This window comes from Corvus brachyrhynchos, unplaced genomic scaffold, assembly GCF_000691975.1.
Source record: "Corvus brachyrhynchos isolate BGI_N302 unplaced genomic scaffold, ASM69197v1 scaffold376, whole genome shotgun sequence".
NCBI classification, from domain to species: domain Eukaryota; kingdom Metazoa; phylum Chordata; class Aves; order Passeriformes; family Corvidae; genus Corvus; species Corvus brachyrhynchos.
Window position 1 is genome coordinate 1,669,394 of NW_008238966.1, and position 22,944 is coordinate 1,692,337.

The 22,944-nt window shown below is 38.2% G+C and overlaps 1 protein-coding gene across 6 annotated transcripts in view; it reads right to left on the reverse strand.

The window, feature by feature from the left end:
- XRCC4 (X-ray repair cross complementing 4) overlaps positions 1 to 22,944 on the reverse strand; it is an 88,985-nt gene that overhangs the window by 50,186 nt on the left and 15,855 nt on the right. For all 6 annotated transcript variants that reach the window (XM_017738684.1, XM_017738683.1, XM_017738681.1 and 3 more), the window contains one exon: positions 21,660 to 21,847. In XM_017738684.1, coding sequence (XP_017594173.1) covers positions 21,660 to 21,847 — 188 coding nt within the window. The remainder of the gene's footprint in view (positions 1 to 21,659; positions 21,848 to 22,944) is intronic.

Consider the following 22,944-nt stretch of genomic DNA (forward strand, 5'->3'; position numbering starts at 1 on the left):
GGGGTGGTACTGGATGAGCTTTAAGGTCCCTTCCAACCCAAACCATTCCACAATTCCATGACTTTAAAGTGAGTCAATCAATGATACACAAAACTCAGGGCAATTTCATCCCCTAGAGTGATGAAACATAACATATTTTGGCCCTACTCAACTTGTAAGAATGTAAAGGGGCTTACAGTTTTCTAGCATTAATATTTTCAGGCAACAATATTTTCACCATGATTTCAGAAAAGGTATCTTGTAACTTCTGTAGAATTATTCCACTATCACAACAAGGTTCTCTGCCACTCTCTCATCTTGTAGAATACTGAGGCAACAACCCCTTCCATCCCAAAACCAAAAAAAAAACCAAAAAACCAAACCCAAAAAACAATCTAAAAAACAAACAAATAATCCCCCCCAAAAAACAGAAAAGAACAAAATCCAAAACAACAAAAAACAACCAAAAAAACACACCAAAAAACAAACAAAACCAAAACAAAAGAATGCCCCACCAAAAAAAAAAAAAAAACACCAAAAATCTCCCAAACAAAACCACAAATAAACCCCAAGCAAACAAACAAAAATTAACCATACAAAAAGACTAATGCAAGTTTGTTTAGCATAAACCATATCCCAGAGCGTAACGGGTTTAGAGTTCCATTTTCCACAGCATCAAACAGTTTGTAGTTTTGATAGAATCAGCCCTCTTCCAGAACAGACACATGTTTACAAAGACTTACAATAATATGCCAGCCATGGAAGAGTTTTTGATGTCAAGGACTCCATTATATGTTTGGGTGCAAGTTCAACAACAGCTGCTCCAGATTTAATGAAGGTAGTACTCAAGGGACTGACATTTCCTGGATTTATTTATGGGAGCTTACAGAAAATGTTCAATATGTACCAAAATATACATTGTTCAGAGACTTTCATGCTTGAGAGTGAAACTCTCAATGTTTGATTCATAATGGCTATTTCACAAGGGCTTACAGGAAATAAAGCTGTTTATTTTAATTGCATACAGCAAAAATGTTAGAAAAGAAAGATTTATGTTCTCTAGTGACAGTGAATGTTTTGGGCTAATTTGTCATGGTTACCATGGACAGAAAATAAAGGAATACTATTCAAGCACTACTCCAGTTCAAGAACTACTCCAATTCATAGACAACTTAAAGTATCAGCAAATACTCAGGTCCTGTGGGGTCTCTCTTTAATCATTCATGTAAGCTTACAGCACCTTTTAAATACAGCATAAACTAGCCCTGCAAACTTAGCGTTTTGCCGTTGTTTTTCTTTTCCATTAAAAGGGCTATTTGTTCATATTTCCTCTTAATGGAAAATAAAAAATATACTTCTGAATTTCAGAGAATTTTAACAGCAATTACACGAGACTTAGAAGACTACATAGTAGTGATCTCTAATTGTGTCAAGGTGGTTTTCTACTCCAGTTCAGGATTTCTATTCTTGTTTGACTGTAACATGACAATTGCTTTAAAACAAACAAACAAAAAAATAAAGTGTTTTCCCTTTTCACTTGCACACAGTCCAACAAAAGAGTAAAACTGTGAAGAAACAGCTGGAAAACGGTGCATCTGCCTGTATTTATTGAAAGGTCAGGGAAATTAGTAGTATGATGCAAATTTTGAGAAAGATGAACACTTGAAATTTGATTACAGTGTGTCCTATGAAAAGAGAAATCAAAATGCTAATTTAAAAAATACCGTACATTTTATCTTTTCTTTTCTTTGCATGTCTCAACATCTGCACTGGTCAATGCTTTGAAAAGCAGAACCACTGCCTACAGGTTCACACCTAGTTTCTGGAAATTTTAGCTTTTCACTGTTTTTGTCTTTGCTTTCCTGAATTTGTGATCCCAGTGGTGTCTGGTCACACACTGCCAGTTGTTACTGTGTTTTCTTAAACTGTTTCAGCCATCAGGGTGTTAACTGGTAAGATGACTGAGCAGATATAAATGTCAGAGCATTACAAATGCATTTTGTCTGGCTGTTTAAATACTTCATTTTCAGCATCATAGCACCTATCCCAAAACCCTTTCCTCTTGTGTTCTGAACTGCCAACTTTGTCTTCAGCAAAAAGAAAACAGAAAACAGCAAAGGACAAATTTCAGCACAATTTCAATGAGTTTAATTATCTTGTAACAGAAAAAACTCTCATCTTTCAGCCATTTCTTGGGCCTCACAAAGCACTAGAAAACTCAAATATCCTTCTGCAAGTATGAGCTTCATTGTGCCTTTTTTGCTACAAATCACCATTGTGAACTATGAGACACAAAAACAAGAGGTTTGCCTTCAGTTTTTCTTTCCACTGTTCCACTGTTTTTCTCCTTTCCTTCAAAACTCTACTGCTTTTGCCACAGATTATTTCCCTCCCAGCATTTTTAACACTTGTTTATCAGTACAGATGAGTGTTTCCAAAGCTGAGAGTAGTTCTTTTAACTCAGATTACTTATTCTAAGGATTGTTCAAATTGTAGCCACTTCACTGTTTTTGAGAAAGATGAACAGAGAAATAGAATTTAAATAAAAACCAAGTATTCTCAACTTCTGTTTGTTCTTTTCTAACACTTGCATTACAAAAGTGACAATACACAAGAGCAATTCCATTTCAACCTGAAGCTGAACAGTTTTTGCAGTATACAGTTGACTGACAAATCAGTTATTTATACCATTTCCTTCCCAGAGCTACAGAAATCATGATTTTTTAACTTAAAAGTTACCTGAACAAGTATCTCCTGAGAGCAGATGGCCCAGGATCCACACGCCTTCAAATCTCCCCCCAAAACCACAAAATTGGATTAGACAGTCTCAGCCCCTGCTGAAAAGGGACATTAACAAAGCACAACATCCACTTTTCCTTGCCTTTGGCAGTGCTAATGAGCACTTCTCCAACTTTTACTCACATTCTCCGCAGTTTGGATTCTGAAGTCCTCGACCTCTTTTCTTAAGGATTTGTCCTTTCTCATTTAAACATTTCAAATCAGTGTCATTCAGAAAGAAATGTAAAGGAAGGGGTCAGTAATGGCACTGGAAGAACAAACACTTGTTTGCTTTTTTCACATTAAACTCCAACACTAATGACCCATCCAAAAAAAAATTGTAAGAACGATTTTTTCATTATCCCAAAATCATAATATAGGGTTAAAATTAACATTTTTTGAAAGTAAGTGTTAACTTTATTTACTCTTACCTTCTTTTCTATATTGTTTTTGGTATTTTTGAGCTTTGAAACCATGTATTTTTAAGCTTTTTCCCTAATGTTCACAATGGGGACTGCCAAAACTTGAGTGAAAAGCTGAAATTCTTACTCAGCGAGGCAACTGTGGTAGGTAGGCTTCAAATAAATAATAAAAAACACAGTAAAAATGTTATCTACTTCCCCTTCAAATCTTGTCTACTATTGTTTGGTTTGGATGTTTCCCATACCAATACTTTTTCTTTAAGACACAAGCTAAAGGGGTCTAGATGCCACAGTTATACACAGAAACTCCATGCAAAAAATGTGAAACATAATTAAAATTATACTTTGATCAACAAACACAGGAAGTAGACAATAACCTGAAGGAAGCAAAGCCCTACAATTAGTATAATTTTTTATAATTTTCTTCTTCTCTGTAGCATTTAATTCCAGAATGATTTTCCACACCAAAAAGCCTATGCTAGCCCAGCAAAGCTAATTTCATCCCCTCAGTCCTTAGGACAGCCTGAAACCTATTTTTCATGTATAATAATCCAGTTACCAACATCAGAAAGCTCATCCTAAATCCATTAATTGCCTTTCCATCACAATATGGTGGCAGCAAGCAGCTTTAATTCAATTTGTAAATAACATTGGCAAAAAAAAAAAAGAAATTAATTAATTTTCCTTAATATTAGTGCTCAGCCTGCATTATTCTCTGCATTTAGTAGGGCTGAATGAAAAGTGAGAGCTATTAACAGCTTTCTTTTTAGTAGCAATTAGCTAATTAATGGCCTTTTATGGGGCTGGCTCGTGTCACCACCGGTGACTCAGGGCACCAGGCAGCGCCAGTGAATCACTGGATTCGTGAAAGTGGAACTTTTATGATGCAGCTGAGACTTTCCCCTCAGCTTTTTCTGCCCCTCCCAATGGGTCAGCTCCTCCCTGACGAGGCAGAATCACTCTTCTCAGAAATCATCTCCTGCCCAGTAGGATTGTGGAAGAAGCCTCAGCCTGTTTAAGTGCAGACTCGTAACTATTCAGAGGGCATCTGTTATTTTTCTCTGCAGAGCTCACCTTTCCATTTGCCTACAGCTACTGACATTGTTCTCCTTGCAAGGCTGAGTTGGAAAACAACTGTTGACCTAAAATTCAAACTACCTCTAAAAAAGCCATCAACTTCTCAATCTCAACCAGCACACTTGAAGTGAGCTCGGAGGATGTGCATTTCTGTTATCATGCCACACACAACCACCGTGCTGGTGTTTCTCCTTACAAAAACGGTACTCTGTATAATGGGGCTTTGGTTTTGGTTGTTGTATTAAAATGGATGTAAATACACAATACTTCCATTGTTCACTCAGAACTAGCAGTTGGTTCATGGTGGATCCCTTATTTACAGGAGTCAGGTTTCAGGAGTTACACCCCATTTCAGCCCCACTGAGGCTCAGAGCACGGTCTCTGTGGTTCTTCAGTCTAGCCAAGAAAGAAATAAAATACAAGTGTATATGAGCCTTAGTACCAGAGTCAAAAGAAACTTCTTTCAAGGGAAGAACTTTTATTCAATCACACTGCCAACCTGCATCTGAAATAGCTGGAGGGCAAGGCCTAAAGCAATTCCAATCTGGATCAGCTACGTCAAGATTTTTAATATTTAAAACAGTTGCTTCCCCACAGGTCATAAGACTGTGCACTTGTCAGAGGAGTCAGGAGAGAGAAAACAGTCGGGGCATGGAGCTGAGACTACTTTTTAATTAATTCAGTGGCCCAATACTCCTAAATTAACTGCATGCTTACGATAAGTGGCTCAAGAGGGCTACCACATCTGGCACTTTATTAGGATCATGGAATATCCTGAGTTTGATGATCCTGATGTGTCCCTTCCAAGTCCAGCTCCTGGCCCTGCACAGGACAGACCCAACAATCCTACCCTGTGCCTGGGAGTGCTGAGGAAACACCAGATCTGACACCTACAGCACAGGCCTGTCACAGGCATTGCTATGTTTTTATTGATACATATTTAAAGCTGCTGCAGATATGACCCAAGGAGCACACAAACTTTTCCTCTTCTTTACCCAGATCAGCATCACCTGGATATAGCCAATTTGTAACTAGTTTTGAAAAGTCGTATTTAACCCCTTAATCAACTTTTGGGACCGTTTTTGAAGGAACAAAAAGAGAAGTGAAGTGAATACATAATTTTTACTTCAAAAAAAAAAAGGTGCCAATAAAATTATCATTGAATGATATTGATCTAACAGTCTTGATTCCATGATAAAATTCAACAAGTTACAAACTTAAATGTGCTCATCTATGTAATATCTTCCTTAGTAACTAATGGACTGTCTTCGTGACACACAAATATTTTTACTTTACAGATTCAGAAGAGGAGATGGATCAGTCTCAGCTGCCTAAAGATTTGCTAGAAGACTTAGAAATACTGAGGAAATCATTTGAAAGATTGGCACAGAGCATTTCCAAGGCAGTCCGCATTAGACCGCTACAGTAACTGCAACCCACCAACGCGAGTTTTGAAAGACGCTTCCAAAAACAAATGAGACACAATGAAGCTGATGGCCTGCAACCAGGGCTGAACAGAAGCCCTTCATAACTCAGGAACTTGGTGAAAAGAGCAGTGCTGCAAGCTTTTCCAGCATATTGTCCAGTGGGTGAGTAACCAGCAGGAACCACCCTGTCCTGGACCAGCGCTGCCTCCCCGCCTGCCAGCTCAGGCTCCACAGCAGCTCCAAACCCCACTGATAGCTAAGGTACATAGGCAGGGACTAAAGAAGGAGCTTAACTCCTTTTGTTTGCTTGTTTGTGAACCTGGAGTGACGTCTAGAGGGAAAAAATGAACAGAAATGAAACAAGACACCATTCTCTATTCAGTTTCTAAGACCATCAGTGCCAACGTCGTGCTCTTTTTTTCTTTAATTATGCAATCATGCTAAATATTCACACAGTATTTCTTAGATTTATTGAAATATAAACTTGTAGAGATAAAAAGCAGACTGAGAAATATCATACATGTTATACAGATACTCTGTTGCTACAACGTGGTGATCACACGCTACAGAAGATAATCCTGTTAAATGAACTAACTGCTCGCACACTGAATTTAAGGGAGATTGTCCTTTCTTTCGCTTGTTTATTGTCTGGTTGCCACAGCAATACACTGCCTGTTTGTTTTGAACATGACATGCAGAACACATTTGTTCAAGGAACTGTTTTCTCAGCTTTATACTGTACGTGCACCGACGGTCTCGGGCCAAAGGAGACGCGGGACTCCGAACGCACAAAACCCGAAAGGATCCAAAATGAACTTTGGCCAATCCCAATTGTAGAGCACCAAAATGTCAAGCTACAGCTGTTCTGCCTTAATGAAGACATGTACTGCCCAGCTTAACCCAGTCCTTCTCCCCATCTCCCCTGGAGGGAGGCTGATGACCCCATCTCAGTTTATCTCACCCAGAAGTTTCCTGCTTTGCGTCCTCCTTTTCTCACTCCCATCTCAGACCTCCACACAGGCACAAACCACTTCAGAAAAAACTATGTTTCACACAATTTTATAACGCCACAACTACTCTTACTCTTCCACAGAACTGCCACCACCAAAACTTTACTTGAGAAAAACAATCATTTGCTTTTCCGAGTCTCAAAAAACATCCACTAATTTCAAGCACCAAGACATGAAACATAAACATTTCACTTCCAGTGTCCAAGTTTTGACCTTTGCTCAAATCTCTCCAATGTGAAAAACTGCTGGCAAAAGCTACAAGCCCAAGCTCCCCTCAAACCCTTTCAACACAGCTCTTCTAAAGAAGCTTTAAAATAGTTCTCCAATTTTGAACAACCCTTTCTGCTAAATTCTAAGGTCCTAAGGTAGCTCACGTGTTTTGTGGTTTGAAGAGATCACATCTTTCAACTCGTTTTTATTTTTAAAAAACCAAGAAATTGCCCAGTTTCCTCACAATAACCATATCCACCACTTGGAAAATGCACCCACAAACTTTTTTTTTGCTCTCCATCTCACAGTGGTATGATACCACATTTCTTCACCCTGCAGATGATAAGCCTAAAAACAGATATGTGAGTCAAGAGCCACACCACTGCCCGTCACTTCTGAAAATCTTTGGTTTCTGATAACAGCTTTCATTCCTGGATTTTATTGTGCCTTACCTAATCCATCAAAAAGGGGAAACGAAATGCGGAACTTGCGTGGCAGAGTCTCACTTTGAAACAATACAGGATAAAGACAAAGAGTAATACAAGATATGAAGAAGTACTGTGGGAGTTCGCTGACATTTTATTCTCTGAACAGATGAAAACAGCAGTGACACCTCAAGGACACAACCTGCAGGGATGTCCTCATATTTAATGGGCAAACGTACCTGGAGACTTTCTAACTACAGCAGACATGAAACATGTACCACATTTATTTTAGGCTTGAACAACAGTACAAATGTAAGAACCACAGCCATTGCTTATTTCACTGAGTTTCAAATCCTCAGGCATTTAATGGGAAATAATTAAATCCAGCTTTCATGTAGAATATGGAAACTTCTGAAATGCTACCTCAAAAAAATCTACTGTGATATTCTTCATCCACAGATTTCCTTAACAATCTTTTTTTTTCCCACTTTTCGGTCAGTCTAAGTGATCTTGACACTCTCCTCTTTGGACATGAGTAACTATAGGGATGTAAACCTTGATCCTCTCCTGCAGAGGGATTTTTTTGTAAAGGAAATTTACCAGCCAGAATTACATTTTCATTCTGTAATCCCTTTAGTATTTTAGCAGACTTGCCTATTACTTTAATTCCAGACTGACTACAGTACAGGCAGCTTCAGATTTCAACACCAACAAGTGGGATAGGATACCCACTGCATGCTGACAGAACAGTAGCACATTTTCAAGTCTTCCATAACTTCCCATGGATTTAGCATTAAAACCAGACTCGAGCAAGCCAGACATCAGTTCAGCCAATTCTTTTTGCTCTCTTGGAGACCATTTATTTGAGGAGAATGGTAATTTAAATGTGTTCATCTCTGTAATATCTTCCCTAGTAACTAATGGATTGTCTTTGTGACACACAAATATTTTTGCTTCTCAGATTCAGAGGAGAAATACTAATGGAACATCTTGGTCTGCTCTGAAGTGATGGCAACTTTTTTCAGCATTATTCAGAAACCCAATAAGAACAAAAATATAAGCCTAGCACAATTCACAGAATTTTTTTCCAAAAAAAGCATTTCTGCTCATAATTCTAAGTTGCAGGTTTTTTTCATTATATTAATCTTATCCTGATTATCTTTTGTAAACTCACTTTTTTCTATCCAGTCCTTTGTACTTGTACACTCCCACTTGAGTAGGAAAAATCTCATTTAAATGTGCTTTCTTAAGAAACAGCGAGACTTTTGATCCTTAAAACATTTTAAATCTTGATATAGATCTATGTACTTAATTCAACCATCTGTATGGTCTTTATTACCTTTTCTAAAGGCAAGGCAGCATAAATCATATTAATCAAACAAGAATCAATTATCCTTTCTGTGTAAGAAATCCACCATAATCTGCACATACAGAACACGCAGCTAAAGAAAAGAAATCAAAGATATTGGCTTTGTTATTAAAAAAAAAAAAAACCAAAAACAAACCCAAACCCCAGACCTACGTTCCCATTATTAACTCGCAGCAATATTAATTCAATCGCCTGTGTCTGTAATATTTTAATAGCTCACTTCAGGGCAGCCATGAAAAATTTTCGTAACTTCCAGAGTGATGGGAAGACAGACATGAGGTTAGCTCTGAACTCCAAAAACTCCCATGCAGCAGCCCAGGCTGCTGCCAGAAGACCACAGATGGATGCCATATGAGCAGCTGAGACTGTGATGCTGAAGGGGAGCCATGGAAATTCTTTGCTTGTAATGTACTCGTGCAGTTCCAAGGTGTAACATGCATCAAACTCGGTGTTTTAGCAGTTTTAAGCCTCAGCTTGATAATTTTATAGCTGTGCCCAGCAATGAGCTTCAGGGAAGGGACTCAAAAATAGCAAGATGAAAGAAAATTAAAGTGAAAACAACACAAAAGAGATGAATGCTATAAACAGACCAAGAGAAACAGAATCAGTTTTGAGATTTTTTTTTTCTGAATTTTTGTGCTAACAGAAGTTAGTGCAAAAATGTAATTATGTTTCTCTTTACAAATCCAAACACTATTCTATCACAGTGACTTTTTTTTTTTTGAAAGGAAAGGAACAGGCTTTCTGTTCTGTTCAGAATGAAGTCTCCAAGTTACAAGATATCCGTGAATTAAGTCCTTTTGTTTTTTGATAATCAAAACTATCTGCAGAGAGAGCCCAGAAACAGCTCCTCTAACACTGCTAAATTGCATATGACTAATCCAGGGGAGTGGGGTGGAAAAGGGGGATGGAAATCTGCCTGGGCTGAGTCACTGTGAAGGCACAGTAAAGAATGACTGCTGTACAAGTCCAAAGCTATTGAGACATAAATTGGCTGACCTAGTAGCCAGGTTTTAAGGCTTAGCACAAATACGAGAACTGAGCCCTCCCTTGACATCTCACACTTCCTTTCAACAAATGAAACTTCTGAGTTGCACTGAGACATAATTTTCAACTTACGAGGACGCCCCATAGCTGAAATGATCAAAATTTAGAAGCTTCAAACTGAAAAGCTGCTGCTTCAGCTGCATGTGATTGTTTGCTCCAACAGGATCCAGCTAATGGACTGAATAATAAATAGTATTTCTGAAACCCAAACTCACTTGTAATTGTGTTTGACAAATAAGTTAGAAGTTCCAGGTTCTTTTTCTTGGCTATCTCTTCTACTGCTGACTTAAATACTGCACATCACTGTCTCTCACCAGTGTGAACTTCCTCATGTAACACTTGGAACAGGTAAAACAACAAAAAAGACAGGCTGAAATTCTTCAGAGAATATGCACACAAACCCTCCCTAAGTATGAGAAGGCCAACAGGCAGAGAGATCAGCTTTTGAAGTCACCACATAGAGAGGACTATGAAAAACTGACTTCAGGAAAAAACTCAGCATTCTCATAGTGTTACTCCCAGTGGAACTTCCAGCAAAATGTTATTTTATTTGGACAGAAGTGTCCAAACTGAAATACCTACAACAGCACTACTATAAAACTATCCATTGTCCATGCCATTGCCTGCAACTGCTGCCATCTCTACCAGTTACAACACTTCACAGTAAAATAAAAGACTTCTATGACCTAAAATGCTCTGAAACAATCATTTGAATGGCTTATCTACAAAATGTTCTAAAATTAGCTTCTGTGCCCATGGGAAAGACCTGATGGAAACTCAAGATCTTGCCTATCCTCCACAGGTGTCAAGTTGATAATGAATGGAAAATTTAGGACCTGTGAAACAGCTGGGAATCCACTGCAACCAAAAGATAATCCTTGAAAACAAACACTGAAGGAAACCAGATCCTATCTCTCAAACAACCCTTCTTAGCCCATGGCTATGAATACTCACTCTTCTTCACTGAGGAGAGCAGCTGGGACCTGTAACAGGATGAGCTCCCAATTTAAATGTCCAACTTCAGGGCAAACTGAGAATCCATTTAGACATCACTTGGGAAATTCTTAATTATTGCAAAAAAACCCCAGCGTGGCTCGAATATGTTTTAGCTACAACTTTAGGTTTCGTTGGCACCTTCTTTTCTAAAGTAAAAACACACATTCACTTCTCAAAAGGCATGTTCCTTCAAAACAGGCCGCGTAAGTCAATTAACAGGTTAAATGTATCTTTTCAAAACTTGTGTAAGTTTCCAGTAAAGTTTCTGTAGAAATATCAGAACATTTCAGCTAATTAAGGTCATTGCACAATCCAAGCTGTGTTAATGTCAGAGACAGGGTTAGTTCCTAAACTACCAAAAGTCTTGGTAGTTTAGGCTTGGGTGTTAGCAGCAGCCCATCTACAATATTTGTCAGCCATAAGCTGTTTTTGAGCACTACCCAAAAGCTTTAAGTACAAACACGATCTCCATCTTGTCACACAGTACTCTGAAAACAACAATTACACAACACTCGTGATGGACTAAAGCATCCATCACAGACTGACACCCCATAAATGCTACCTTTGCACTATAAATTTACTTCTCTGAATTACAGGAAGCAGGAAAAAAAACGCTTTCCCATAATTTCCCCTGCATTTCCCACAACATATCCGAATGTTCAAAGAACAATTTGAGAATATTTTTTCCCTAGCTGCTGCTTTAGCCTTAGAGCAAAGTAGAGATTTCCTTCTCAATATCAGTGCATGTTGCTACCACCCTGATCTAAGTCTACAGAGAGCTCAGTATAGCCTGGTACACCTGGTGTTTCCATCATATACTAATAAGTTGTAATATTTCATTTCTTTATTTAAAAAGAGTGCCTATGATAAAGACCACTTTCTCTTGATTGCCATTTTCTCTTCAAAGCTACTAAAAACAATAAGGCACAGAGGGTTTATGTCACCCACCAGACTACTGAAGCATTAACAGCTTTATGGAGAAAGCCACATGAATTTTTCAACAAATATGACTACATTCCTTTTACCATATGGAAATGTATTTCTTTCCAGTGTCATGGTCCAGATCAGGTTTAAAGTTGCAGCTGAAAGGAAAACACTCCTGTATCGTGGAATCAATGTTATTTTCCTAAAGCATGTGACCTGACATCTAGGGACTTTCTTTAATTTCTTTTTTAATTAAGGTAGCTGCCATTTGTTGAATGACATCATTTTCCATGCTCAAGTACATAAAATACCCAGTTTTGTAACAGTCACTGGGCACAACCTGCAGAGTCACTCACACACCCTGAAATACAACAACAGTTTCTTCAGGTGAAAGTAACAGAGAACTAAAAATTAATTGACTAAAATCTGAGACTGGCAGATAACTGATAAACATTTGACTGCACCCAGTTCTGATGAATCAAAACCAAGTATGCCACATGTGGTAAATTTAACAAAAAGCAGTTAACAGAATTTTAGTGACCTCTGAATCAGCTGCGCAATCACACAGAGAACCTCCACAACAAAAAGATGGTGTCACAAAATTTTAATTTATGAAAGACAGATAGACATGTCACTGACTCAGTTTCAAGCTTCTCTTTTTCAACAAGTAAAATCTAACACTCCTCAAGGAGCAGTATGACAAACCCTGAGTTTAGACAGCTAGATTTTATCTAAATCTAGCCTAAAGCCTTCAAATTGCAATTTAAAGAAAGCAATTGAAAGATCAAATTTAAAATATAAACATTTTTCCTAAGAAAAAAATTGGTTTGAAAAGGGAGAAAGGTCCAGGGTGGTTGTCTCACCCAGCTCTAGGGATACTGGGATTAACTAGCTCAGCTTTATCAAGCACTACAGCACTATCAGAAAAGAGATCTTTCCTCCTGCCCCACTACTGATTTCCATAGGAAAAAGAAACCACAAGCAAACCCACAACAAAACATAAAGTTTTGTGTCAATAGGACACAAGTTATTGTTGAAGCAAAACACCTTTAATAATTGCCATTAAAAATCGACAAGAAATTTACAGAAATTGTCTTTAAGGTCCCTACCAGCCCTAATTATTCTATTATTCTGCAAGAAATGGAAAAGGTAAAATTGAGTGTATATTTATGAATAAATATCCTAACACACATATGATATATATGTAAATCATTCAAATATCATTACTATCATCTATGAACACATGCATTCTCAGAACACTGCCTGGCACACTTCACTTCCCAGCTTTTACCAAGGGAATTAACACCATCTCAAACACATTTGCATTCTCTAAGAGTTCCTTTAGTACCCAGCAGAAAGAACTAGCAGAAAGTTAGGGGAGCTTTAACAGAATGAAAAAATTGTTCAGAAAAATAAGTGGAACAAAAAGCTCACGCTTTTGAAATAGGAAGAAAGGAGTACAACAGATGTGAAATGGTTTAGTGGATGTTTCTGTTTAGACAGACCTGGAAAAATGGAGTCTCCTAACAAATAAAAGATAGCAGGCAATTCCTATAGGCTTAACAATTCTCCACGACGACTCTTGATTTGTTATTATTACCACAAAGCTCTTTAAACAACTTGGACTCTGAATAATATACACACAAGTACGAGAGATTATGGATAAAGGTACTAATTCCAGAGAAGTGGCACCCTCTGGAAGCTTGCTACCCTGAGCTGACGTGGTGGGGGCTAGGGAAAAATGCACGTGTAACTCTAATTTTGGCATCCTGCTGATTATGTATAGTGCTCCTGCTAGCCTCTCCACAATAGTGGTCTTGATTAAAGAGCATTGTTCAGGAAGGGGAGCACATGCATTTGCAGATGGCATAAACATGCTGCCGTGACTAAACAACATTTGATGAGCACATGCAGCCCTGGCAGAGCCCCAGGGAGGAACCTCTGCTCTCGTGTTCTCCAAGCCCTGCCTGACAAACTTGAGATAAACCACACAGCTCAGCCAGGAGGGGCAAAGGCAGCAGCTCCTGACTCCCAGGCTTAAAAACTTGGTAATAAAGGTGTGTAAACAGATGCCACACGCTCAGTTTTAGGTATCAGCCTGTCCCACAGAACCCAAAATGAGCTACGTATGTCTTCTCTCTCGTGTTTGGGTTTTGTGTTTGAGTGCCCAATTTTACTAGACCCTGATCAAAGAAATAGTACTCTTACTCTCTCCTCATTTTATCTGCCCCGATTATTCCCCACAAATCAATATCCTTAGTGAAAGTGGATAAGCTCAGTCTTATCCCTGTGGTAAATAGTAAGTTTACATCTTGGCAATCAACAAAGAAAATAGTTGCTTGAGAAAAACTGAAGAAAAAAATTCTTGAGGACCACATTCAAAAAGGAAAAATTAAAGGACTGGTACCTGAATGTTCTTCTCCAGAGAAATAATGTCCTTTTTGCAGTCATGCTGGTTTTTTCCCCAGATTACACCACTGTTAAACTATAATTATGTCAGGTAGCTAATACAGGTAACAGCCCCCTTGCACTGGTTAGCACAGGACTTCTGTTACCACATGTCCACAGAAGGGGCCTATTAAAATATCCCTTCCACAAACATCTCTAGTAATTCACCCACAGCCTGCAAGGATTTTTGGATAAAAAAAATCTGTGTTGTTTACAGGCTTTTCAAGCTAGCACACACACATAAGAGCAGGCTGATTATTTCTCTGACCTCTTGAACAAGAGACAACTCATATTTACTTATGTACAGTCAAGCAAAACATGGTTTTTGGTCCCCCATCAGAGCTAACAAAACCTTCAGGTGGTGTCAGAAACATAACTTTTTTCTGGCATACAAATCAGTGCATATAAATCCAAACTAAATACTACGTATTTTAGTGCAATTCCTATTTGAATTCCTCAGTTTCGACCCATGTCCTAGACAATGTCTCATAAGTTCTTAATGAGATGAACTACATTTCTCAATGTATTTCAGTACATCAAGCCAGTAACACTGGCAAAACCAAAACTGTAGAGGTGATGGCTGATTTAGAAAATCACCATTTTGATTTTAAAATCAAGTTTTAACTCCTTTGTGAGCCCAGGGAAGTAAAAGATGACAGTAAGTTGTTCTGTTATCAATTATTAGAAAAAAAAAAAACAAACAAAAAAAACCCCAACCAAAATTGAAAATAAAACAGTGCTTGTAAAGGCTGGAGAAGCTCACAATTTTTCTTTGGGCTATGCATCTTCCCCACATCACCTCAGGCTTGGACCTCTCACCCAGATCAGAAGTTCCTGATCAATAGCTCAGGTTAGTCTCTAAAAGCTACATTAGATAAACCCTTTTCTTATTTTTATTTTTCCTCAGAGTGATTCAGCTCAGAGGAGAAGAATATGGACTCAGGATAGACTGGAAGAGTCGAGTCAGGTTTATTCCAACTAAATAGCAAAATTCATCCCTATGATGTTTCTGAGATGGATGAACTATACAGAACCACAAATTCTCATCCCAGCTAAAACTGAACAGGTACAAAACACAACTGCAAGGTAACAATATGAATTAATGGGAATAAATCTCCCATTGCTTTCCAAGATGTATAGCCATCAATTAAACAAGCAAAGAAAAAAACCTGACTGTTTCCAAATTCCACCTCTTGGTAGATGTGCAGCCCCTAAGACTATTGGCAATATTCTGTTACAAATTTGTGTGAGGCTAATAACCTACAGGTATTATTCACACACTGAGAAGACAGCGTGCTTTTATGAACAGAACAAAAAACCATACCTCAAAGTGTTAAAAACCCCCAAAAGTTAAGACTTGTCAGAGAAAAACACATACAGAAAGACAAGGATTTCAGTTCCAAAAGTAAGAAAAAACCCAGTTACACTTTGTACCCAACAGAGCAACTGACATCTGATTTTAAATGAAATGTCAGGCATTATTTGCAGAGGTACCTGAGAGGAACAAGAAGAAAAGATAATGAAACAAATCATCCTCTATGGAAGAGCTTTTTCCTGGAACGATGCTACCCAGAAACCTACTCTTGAAATTGTGTGCTGTACCTGCCTTTCTGGGAAACGTATTTTTACAAGAGAACCACATTCAAGATTTGGATGAAGAAAACTACCTGCCAAAGAATTTTCCAGTGAGACTGAAACATTTCAGAACAATTCTAATCAAATATTTTACTCACCAGTTCCCAATATATGGGCGTTTTGGCTTCAAATTTTAAATCCCAAATCAAAGACCCTTAGATTTTGTCCTTGTGATGAAAAACACTCATTCCACACACTGGCATGCAACAGGGAGTAATTAGCATTCTGTCAAATCCTATGGTCAGGCACAACAGTTCACAGAGTTTCTCGGGAACCAGCAAACTTATGGTAGTGCTGTTCCACCAGAAAAAGAGTTGATCTTGCTCTGCTCATTGGACACAGAAATTAGGGACTTGTCTTCACTGTTCAGAGAAAAGTTCATTTTTATATGTGGACTACTAATACAGAGGGGTGAGTTAAAACCAAAGACACGTATTTTAGATCACCACAACTTAAGGAAAGAAATCCACAGAGGCGTTAACACCTTCCTCACAGCGCATTCTGCAGCTCTCTTATTTCTGCATCACGTCACCCAGCGATATTTCCATACCTGTCACTTTTTAAAAGATACAGGACATCTTAAATTTGCCCTTTTCTTACATTTCAAGACATTTTCTGTGACTGTAGCAGAAGTAATACAGGTAGATGTTGAAGCTGCTTTGAGAGTTTAAACATATCCATTCAATACTTCATACTGGAAAAGGTCCTATTTTAGTGAACCTAAGAGTTAACAAAACATTATCTTGAGCTTGTGAGCTCTCCTGTGACTTTGCAGGTAGAAAGATGAATGCTCCCACTGGAGTTGTGAGAGAGTTTCTGAAGAGAAACCACTGGTGAGATTCTCGTTGGTTTTCAGGCTCTGGGTGCTGTTCATCCTCACAGAAAATACAGGACTGGGGTCTTGCAGTGAAGGTTTGGAGCCCACACACAGTAATCTCTTTTCCAGAGCATCTACTGTCCTCCGTAATTTGTGTTTGGGAAACTAAAGCTTATCAATATGCCATGATTTAAAGAGTTTTTCCTCCTAAAAGGAAAGCACTTGTATTCCATTCTGTAAATGAAAGCAAGCCTTGATGTCTACACAGGGATCTGAAATGCGCAGCAGGTATTCCAAAAAGGGAAAATCTGAAGGAATCGAGAGGAAAGGAGGGGAGACAACACAAAAACACCAGGAGGGAGGAAGGATAACTGACAATTCTTGCACAGATCCAAATCTGTTATTTTATGAACATGTTACATGTACTTTAAATATATTTAGACTCTCATTGTACTAGGAAATAAGGAAATGCCCTTTATACTGTAGTTTGCAGTAGGCCTTAAAGCAATTAAACTACCATTTTTGTTCAACTGGGTAAGTCCAGTGAAATACACAGATCCTAACAGGTTGAGAAAAACTGAAGAGAATTTTTTTGTCACAGTGTTTGATTCTTCTTTTTTTCAACAATACCAGCTTTAAAGGTATAAATTCCCAGTATTTTAAATTAATTTCTCCAAACTACAGCTTATCAGAAGCAGCAATCAAATATATACTCTAATAGGAGTAAGGAAAGGAAAGTAGCAGAGCTTAATTACTTAATTCACCAGGACTTCTGTGAAATATTGTACACCTACTAATATGGTGAGGAATCATTCTTTAAGAAATGGCTTTTCTCACCTCAGGGCTACAGAAGTGATACACTGCATTTCCAGTGTACCTGAAAGACTTGAGGGTACACACTCGAGGTAAGATGGGAAAAATCATGTGGCAGAAGCCTGAGATTACTTACAAGATAACACTTAATGTTTTTATTACATAAGGCACATTAGAAGCCACCTATTTCCAAAATGGGCTTCCAAGAAACCCATTCAAGTGCCCGCTCTCAGGTCCTGAAGTATACAGACATTAAGTGATATAAGTGTCATTACTTTCACACTGACCTAAGGATTAATCATTTCATCTTCCTCTCTCCTCAGCTGGTGGAATTGCCTGGGAAACAACCTGAACTCCCAGTGACCTTTGCTAACCAAACAACACATCCTCAGTGGTTTGGAGCAAAGTAACTACTCAGACCTTGAACCAAGACAGTTTGGACAGCACAAAGAGCTCTACCAAATACTTTTCTCTCATTTAGTATGCTGTGAAAAGTTTTGGTTAGCTTCTCCAGCTTTTTTTCAACTTTTAGTAAACTTATAATGAACTCACTGGCCCAACCAGGGAAAAGCAGCCACAGGAAATGGGGGAGACAAACAACAGCATCTCTTCCATCATCCTAATTAGCAACAGTTCTGCATCTAAGGTGGAATTTGTTAAGCTCTTACCCTCCCTGTTTACAAACTTAAGCAAAAGGCAAGGAAAAAAAAAAAACACAGAGCCTGTCACATTACTGTAAAAAAACAGACTGCTAGCACTCAATTGTTTATCAAAGGCTATTTAGTCTATTTAATTGCCAGCCCCAAAAAAAAAAAAAAAAAAAAAACAAAAAAAAAGAGCTCGCGCTGTTGTCATTTTTTTTTAAAAAAAAAAAAGAGCTTGCCGGATTTCCATTATTTATTATATGTGGAGTGACTCGCTGAAGCACTTGGAAAGATTTACTTCCCAGTGGTCACCTACTTAGATCAAGCGCTAAATCACTGCCTCTGTGGCTGGTGTTTGTTTAGGTGGCAGCAGTTGAGCTGGACCAGCCTCCCCGGCCCCTCTCGGGGTCTCCGTGTGTGTGGCCCGTCCGGGGCTGCAGCTGGATCCGCACACAATTCCCACTGTACTCCGCAGACTTTGTTATTCCAGGGTCCCTCCGAGCAGCCCCCAACACCCCAGGCACGGCTCCCAGAGGCAGAGCCACCTGTCCTGAGGGAGATAAATCACAAACACGCCAGGATTTTCACCAAACGCGTCGGAATTCTCACAAAACACATCAGGATTTTCACCGAACCCATCGGGATTTTCACCGAACGCGTCACGATTTTTAAAGGCACAACTTCTTCGGCTCAGCTGCACATCCTGAGGCACAGCCAGAACCAGTGTTTCTAAAGCTCAGACATCATCTTATCTCTCCTGACCAACATTTCCAAAAGATATTTAAATAAGTACTAAAACCCTTATGGACATCCCTTAAGTTAGATTATTTTTCTTATTCTGATGCTTCTAAACATTACAGGCAACCAGGTCACTACAAAACAAACACGTTACACTGTGCTTCCTCTAAATCATACAGGAATTCTTTGTGACTTGGGGAAGTTTTCCATCCATTCAAAAACCAAACCATCAGCACTCATTCATTACATAAACCTTACACACACACCATTATTACGCATTAATGATTATAAACACTTTTAAAATTATTTGGAGATTGAGGTTTGGTATCATGCCATCAAAGCAGTGCAGGAGTAGGTGTAAGCACATCAGTTCATGGAAGGAAGCTATCTGTTCATTAACTAAACAACAGGTGAATCAAGCACCTTAAGTCAGCAAATGTACTACACTGCCAATGATAATTACAGATAATTATTATGCAATTTTCATTCCAGCCCCCTTTAAAGCAAGGGGCATGCTGGGGCTGCCACCACTTCCTCCAGAAAACACCTGGGCAGTAAAACAAATTTCCATATCAGAAAATATTTCTCAATAATATTCCTATATTTTTCTTTGCTTAACATCACCTCACCACTTTTATTTGCACTCCTACGGACCACCCAACACAGTTGTGGCACATAATTAGGCTTTATGGCAGCAGAGCTTTAGCAAGATGCTGTAAAAAAGGTAAAACTTATTTCAAGTAGCACAGTTTGGTACAGCCATGGAAACAGTAAATCAGTATCTAGGTCAGAGATTTGCCAGTCACGAGTCCCACAGGGGGTGGAGAATTAAGACAGAGCTCAGCTCTGGGAATTAACTGGGCATAGGTGACTGCTGGTGATCAGCATCATGTCCTAGGCAGGTCCCATTAAAAACAATTAAAATAACCAAATTTGTGTATATAAGCATGCATATAATTCTAAAAAATAAGGCAAGGCATATTGATTTTCTAAGACTATGAAATTTACTCTCGGGGACCCATGTACCAATTTCATTAAAAGATTCTGCAGTAAAAGTTACCTACATGAATTGTAAACATTTTATAGCTCAGAGTGTAACAATGCATTGCAGAAGTTTTTGTGGTTCTTTTACTAAAAACTGTTAATTATTAAACACTGAACAGAACATTCAGTATGCAAACACAGCCAACTACATCTTCATGCATGCTGTCCTCTAATTTTTTCTTTTCTTTTATATCAAGTGACAAAAACATTAGTTTAAGAACAGTAATCTCCTATTTATTCACAGTAATTTGACAGAATTTGTTCACCCTGGCCCTGCAACACTCTTCCCAAGACTGGGAAGTGTTTAATTTCTTTATCTAAACAGTTTCTGAAATATGAAAGGAGAAAGAGAAAATATTCATAACTACTAAATAAAAGATGTAAAGGCAAACACCCAGTAAGAAAAGCAAGGGCTGATAAGAGATAAACACTGAATTGAAGTCATGTTTAAGCTGCAGAATAGTTTCTCTAGGCTTCCTCTGTGCTAAATTTACATTTAGCCCTCTGGATGTACAGAGCCCAGGAAAATTTCCTAATGTGATGCTGAAAGAGATAGATCACGAATACTTCCACAGAGAGTTCGCAAAACGTGTGGAACATATTGTATTACACACCTGAAAACCGTTTCTATTATTTAATGCTACATAATTGCTTTGGCAATTTTTTTCATAGGCATTAGTTTATAGTACAGAAGGGGGGGGGAAAAAAAAAGGTGTATTTTCACCCAAGAAATCCCATCTTATCTAAAACCATTCTTTCGACACCCAAAGTTTAAAGCTTACATAAGAATTGAGGTTCTTTTTTTTTTCAGTTTCTTTGGCCAGATTATTATTATTTTCCTAAACCAACACACAGTTGTTTCCATACAATTTAAATTTCTCATAAGCCTTAATCGATGGAAACACATATTAGGTGAGCCCACATACATAAGGATATTTTCACTTAATAAAAATACAGCATGCATTTAATCTGTCTTGTATTTAGAGTATGTGAAACACAGAGCAGGAACAAAAAAAGCATTCTTTCCTTTACTGCTCTCAATTTCTGAGTACAATCTGGTCCTAACCTTGTAATATGGCACTTGCAACCTCTTTGTGAGCAACCAAACAGCTCACAAAAGTGTCAAAAAGGGGTTTATAGTCAATATGGTCATGGGTAAATTCACAGAAATACTGATAATGCAGACTGGCAGACATACATGACCTAACTTTTGGCTCCTCAAGAGCCAAACTGGGCTGAAAAGTCCTATATTGCACAAGGAAAAAGGCATGTAAAAAATTAAAAAAAAAAAAATTAAAGTACAAACTAGGAATTTGCTTTAAGTTAGCTTCTTCCTCAGAAAAGTTTGAACACACCAAAGCACAACCTGAAATAACCAGAAGTGTCTGTAGATACAGATTACTGGTTTCTTTCTCCTTTTAAGAGGGTGCTTTTTCCTTGGCAGCCAAGCAAGCAGCATGGAACCACTTTCTCCTTTGCAATTTAATGCAACAATTTTAGCCTTAGCTTACAAAATATCTGAAGTAACAGAAAAACTGATTTTAAAACTATGTTTTAGCATTTGAAGATAATCTTGCCTGATTTTTATTTTTTTTCTAATTTAGGTGAGTAGTACAGAGACAGGATGAAGAAACAAGGAAAACAGAATTGCACAGGAGGCTACAATTTCAAAAGGGCAGCATCTACCCCAAACCACCAACTTTCTTTCCAGCTTTGGCCCGTGGAAGACCTCACAACACTCACTCAATCTGGAATGAGTATCACAAGTCTGTCTGGTTTTAAAGACCTTAATAAAACACAAGAATGTGTTCCATTCTCATTGTTTAACAGTCAAATTTAAACACTTATCTACTTACAGAGCCATCCTTCAGGTTCCTTTCATAAGAAAAGTGACAGGCCTTATTCTGCTCATCTCTTGAAATCACGAAGTTGTATTTGCCAGCTGACTCTTCTCCAGCTATCAGTGCTTTCCTCAGCTCTTCCACATATTTTTCTCTGTCCATTTCTATGTCAGCAGCCTCCCTAGAAATGTCTGCTTCAGACACTATCAGAAAGAGACATGTGAGAAATAAATAATCCAATGTGTGTGAACAAGTATCTATATTATACATTATATATAAAACATATATTTATATAGATTTGTATCTATACATATATATAAAATATGTATTTTTATATCTATACATAAAATATATGCACTGACCTTTAAGGTCCCTTCCATCCCACGGCATTTTATAATTCTGTGATTCCATGAAATATCAGGAGATTATTCTTCGCTTGACATACATCAGTGTGCCATTTCCACCAGTGGAAATGTAGCAGGAATACTGTGTTTTTCAGAAATATTAAGTTCTGTCCCTTTTTTTCCTGTCTGAAAATGGGTTATTGCTTTATTGCTACTCATCCACAATTCTAGTTGCCTGAAGTGCCCCAAAACAGTACAGAGAGAAATGTGGAATTCCTTGCAGCAGGAGGCAAAGAGGGGCAGAAAAAGGTAGGTTTGAAAGAGTAATAAAAGGAGTGTTTGTCTAGAACAGTGATTTCAATACTGAGAAGATAAAACTTTTAATGGCAATTAAGAAAGTCATAAAAAGAAAGACACTGAAATACTGCAACAGAGCACTGTGGGGGATTTTTTCCTGTATATGCTGCATGTTTCTTTATGTTATATAACCAGCAGAACTGATCAATCATTATGGAAATATGAAATGCATAAATCCTCATAGATGTAGCTCTCTAACCCAATACAAAGGTAATACAGTAGATTACATTGCATGTTTGTGTGCTTCTCCTCCCCTGCAACATTCACTGTTTTCCCTCTCTCCTTAAACAGGACTCCTAACACATTTCATCATCACCTTAAACGTACAAAACCCATAAAAGACAACTCCATCAGCAGCTCTCACTCTCTTCCTGGTAGGTCTTGCCAAGCAAAATAATCCACAGCATGAGAAACCCAAAAGGGATTTCCTACAGCAAGAATATTCTGACCGTTGCTTTCCCTCCCTCCAGGTTTTGAATTTAAAATCCAAGCAGTCTCAAACATGACGCAGTAACTTCAGAAAGTGACCAAAACCAATGTTCTGTTGTCTGAAAGCACAGAGCAGTGCAGTAGGAAGGCCTCATGCACAAGAACGCCAA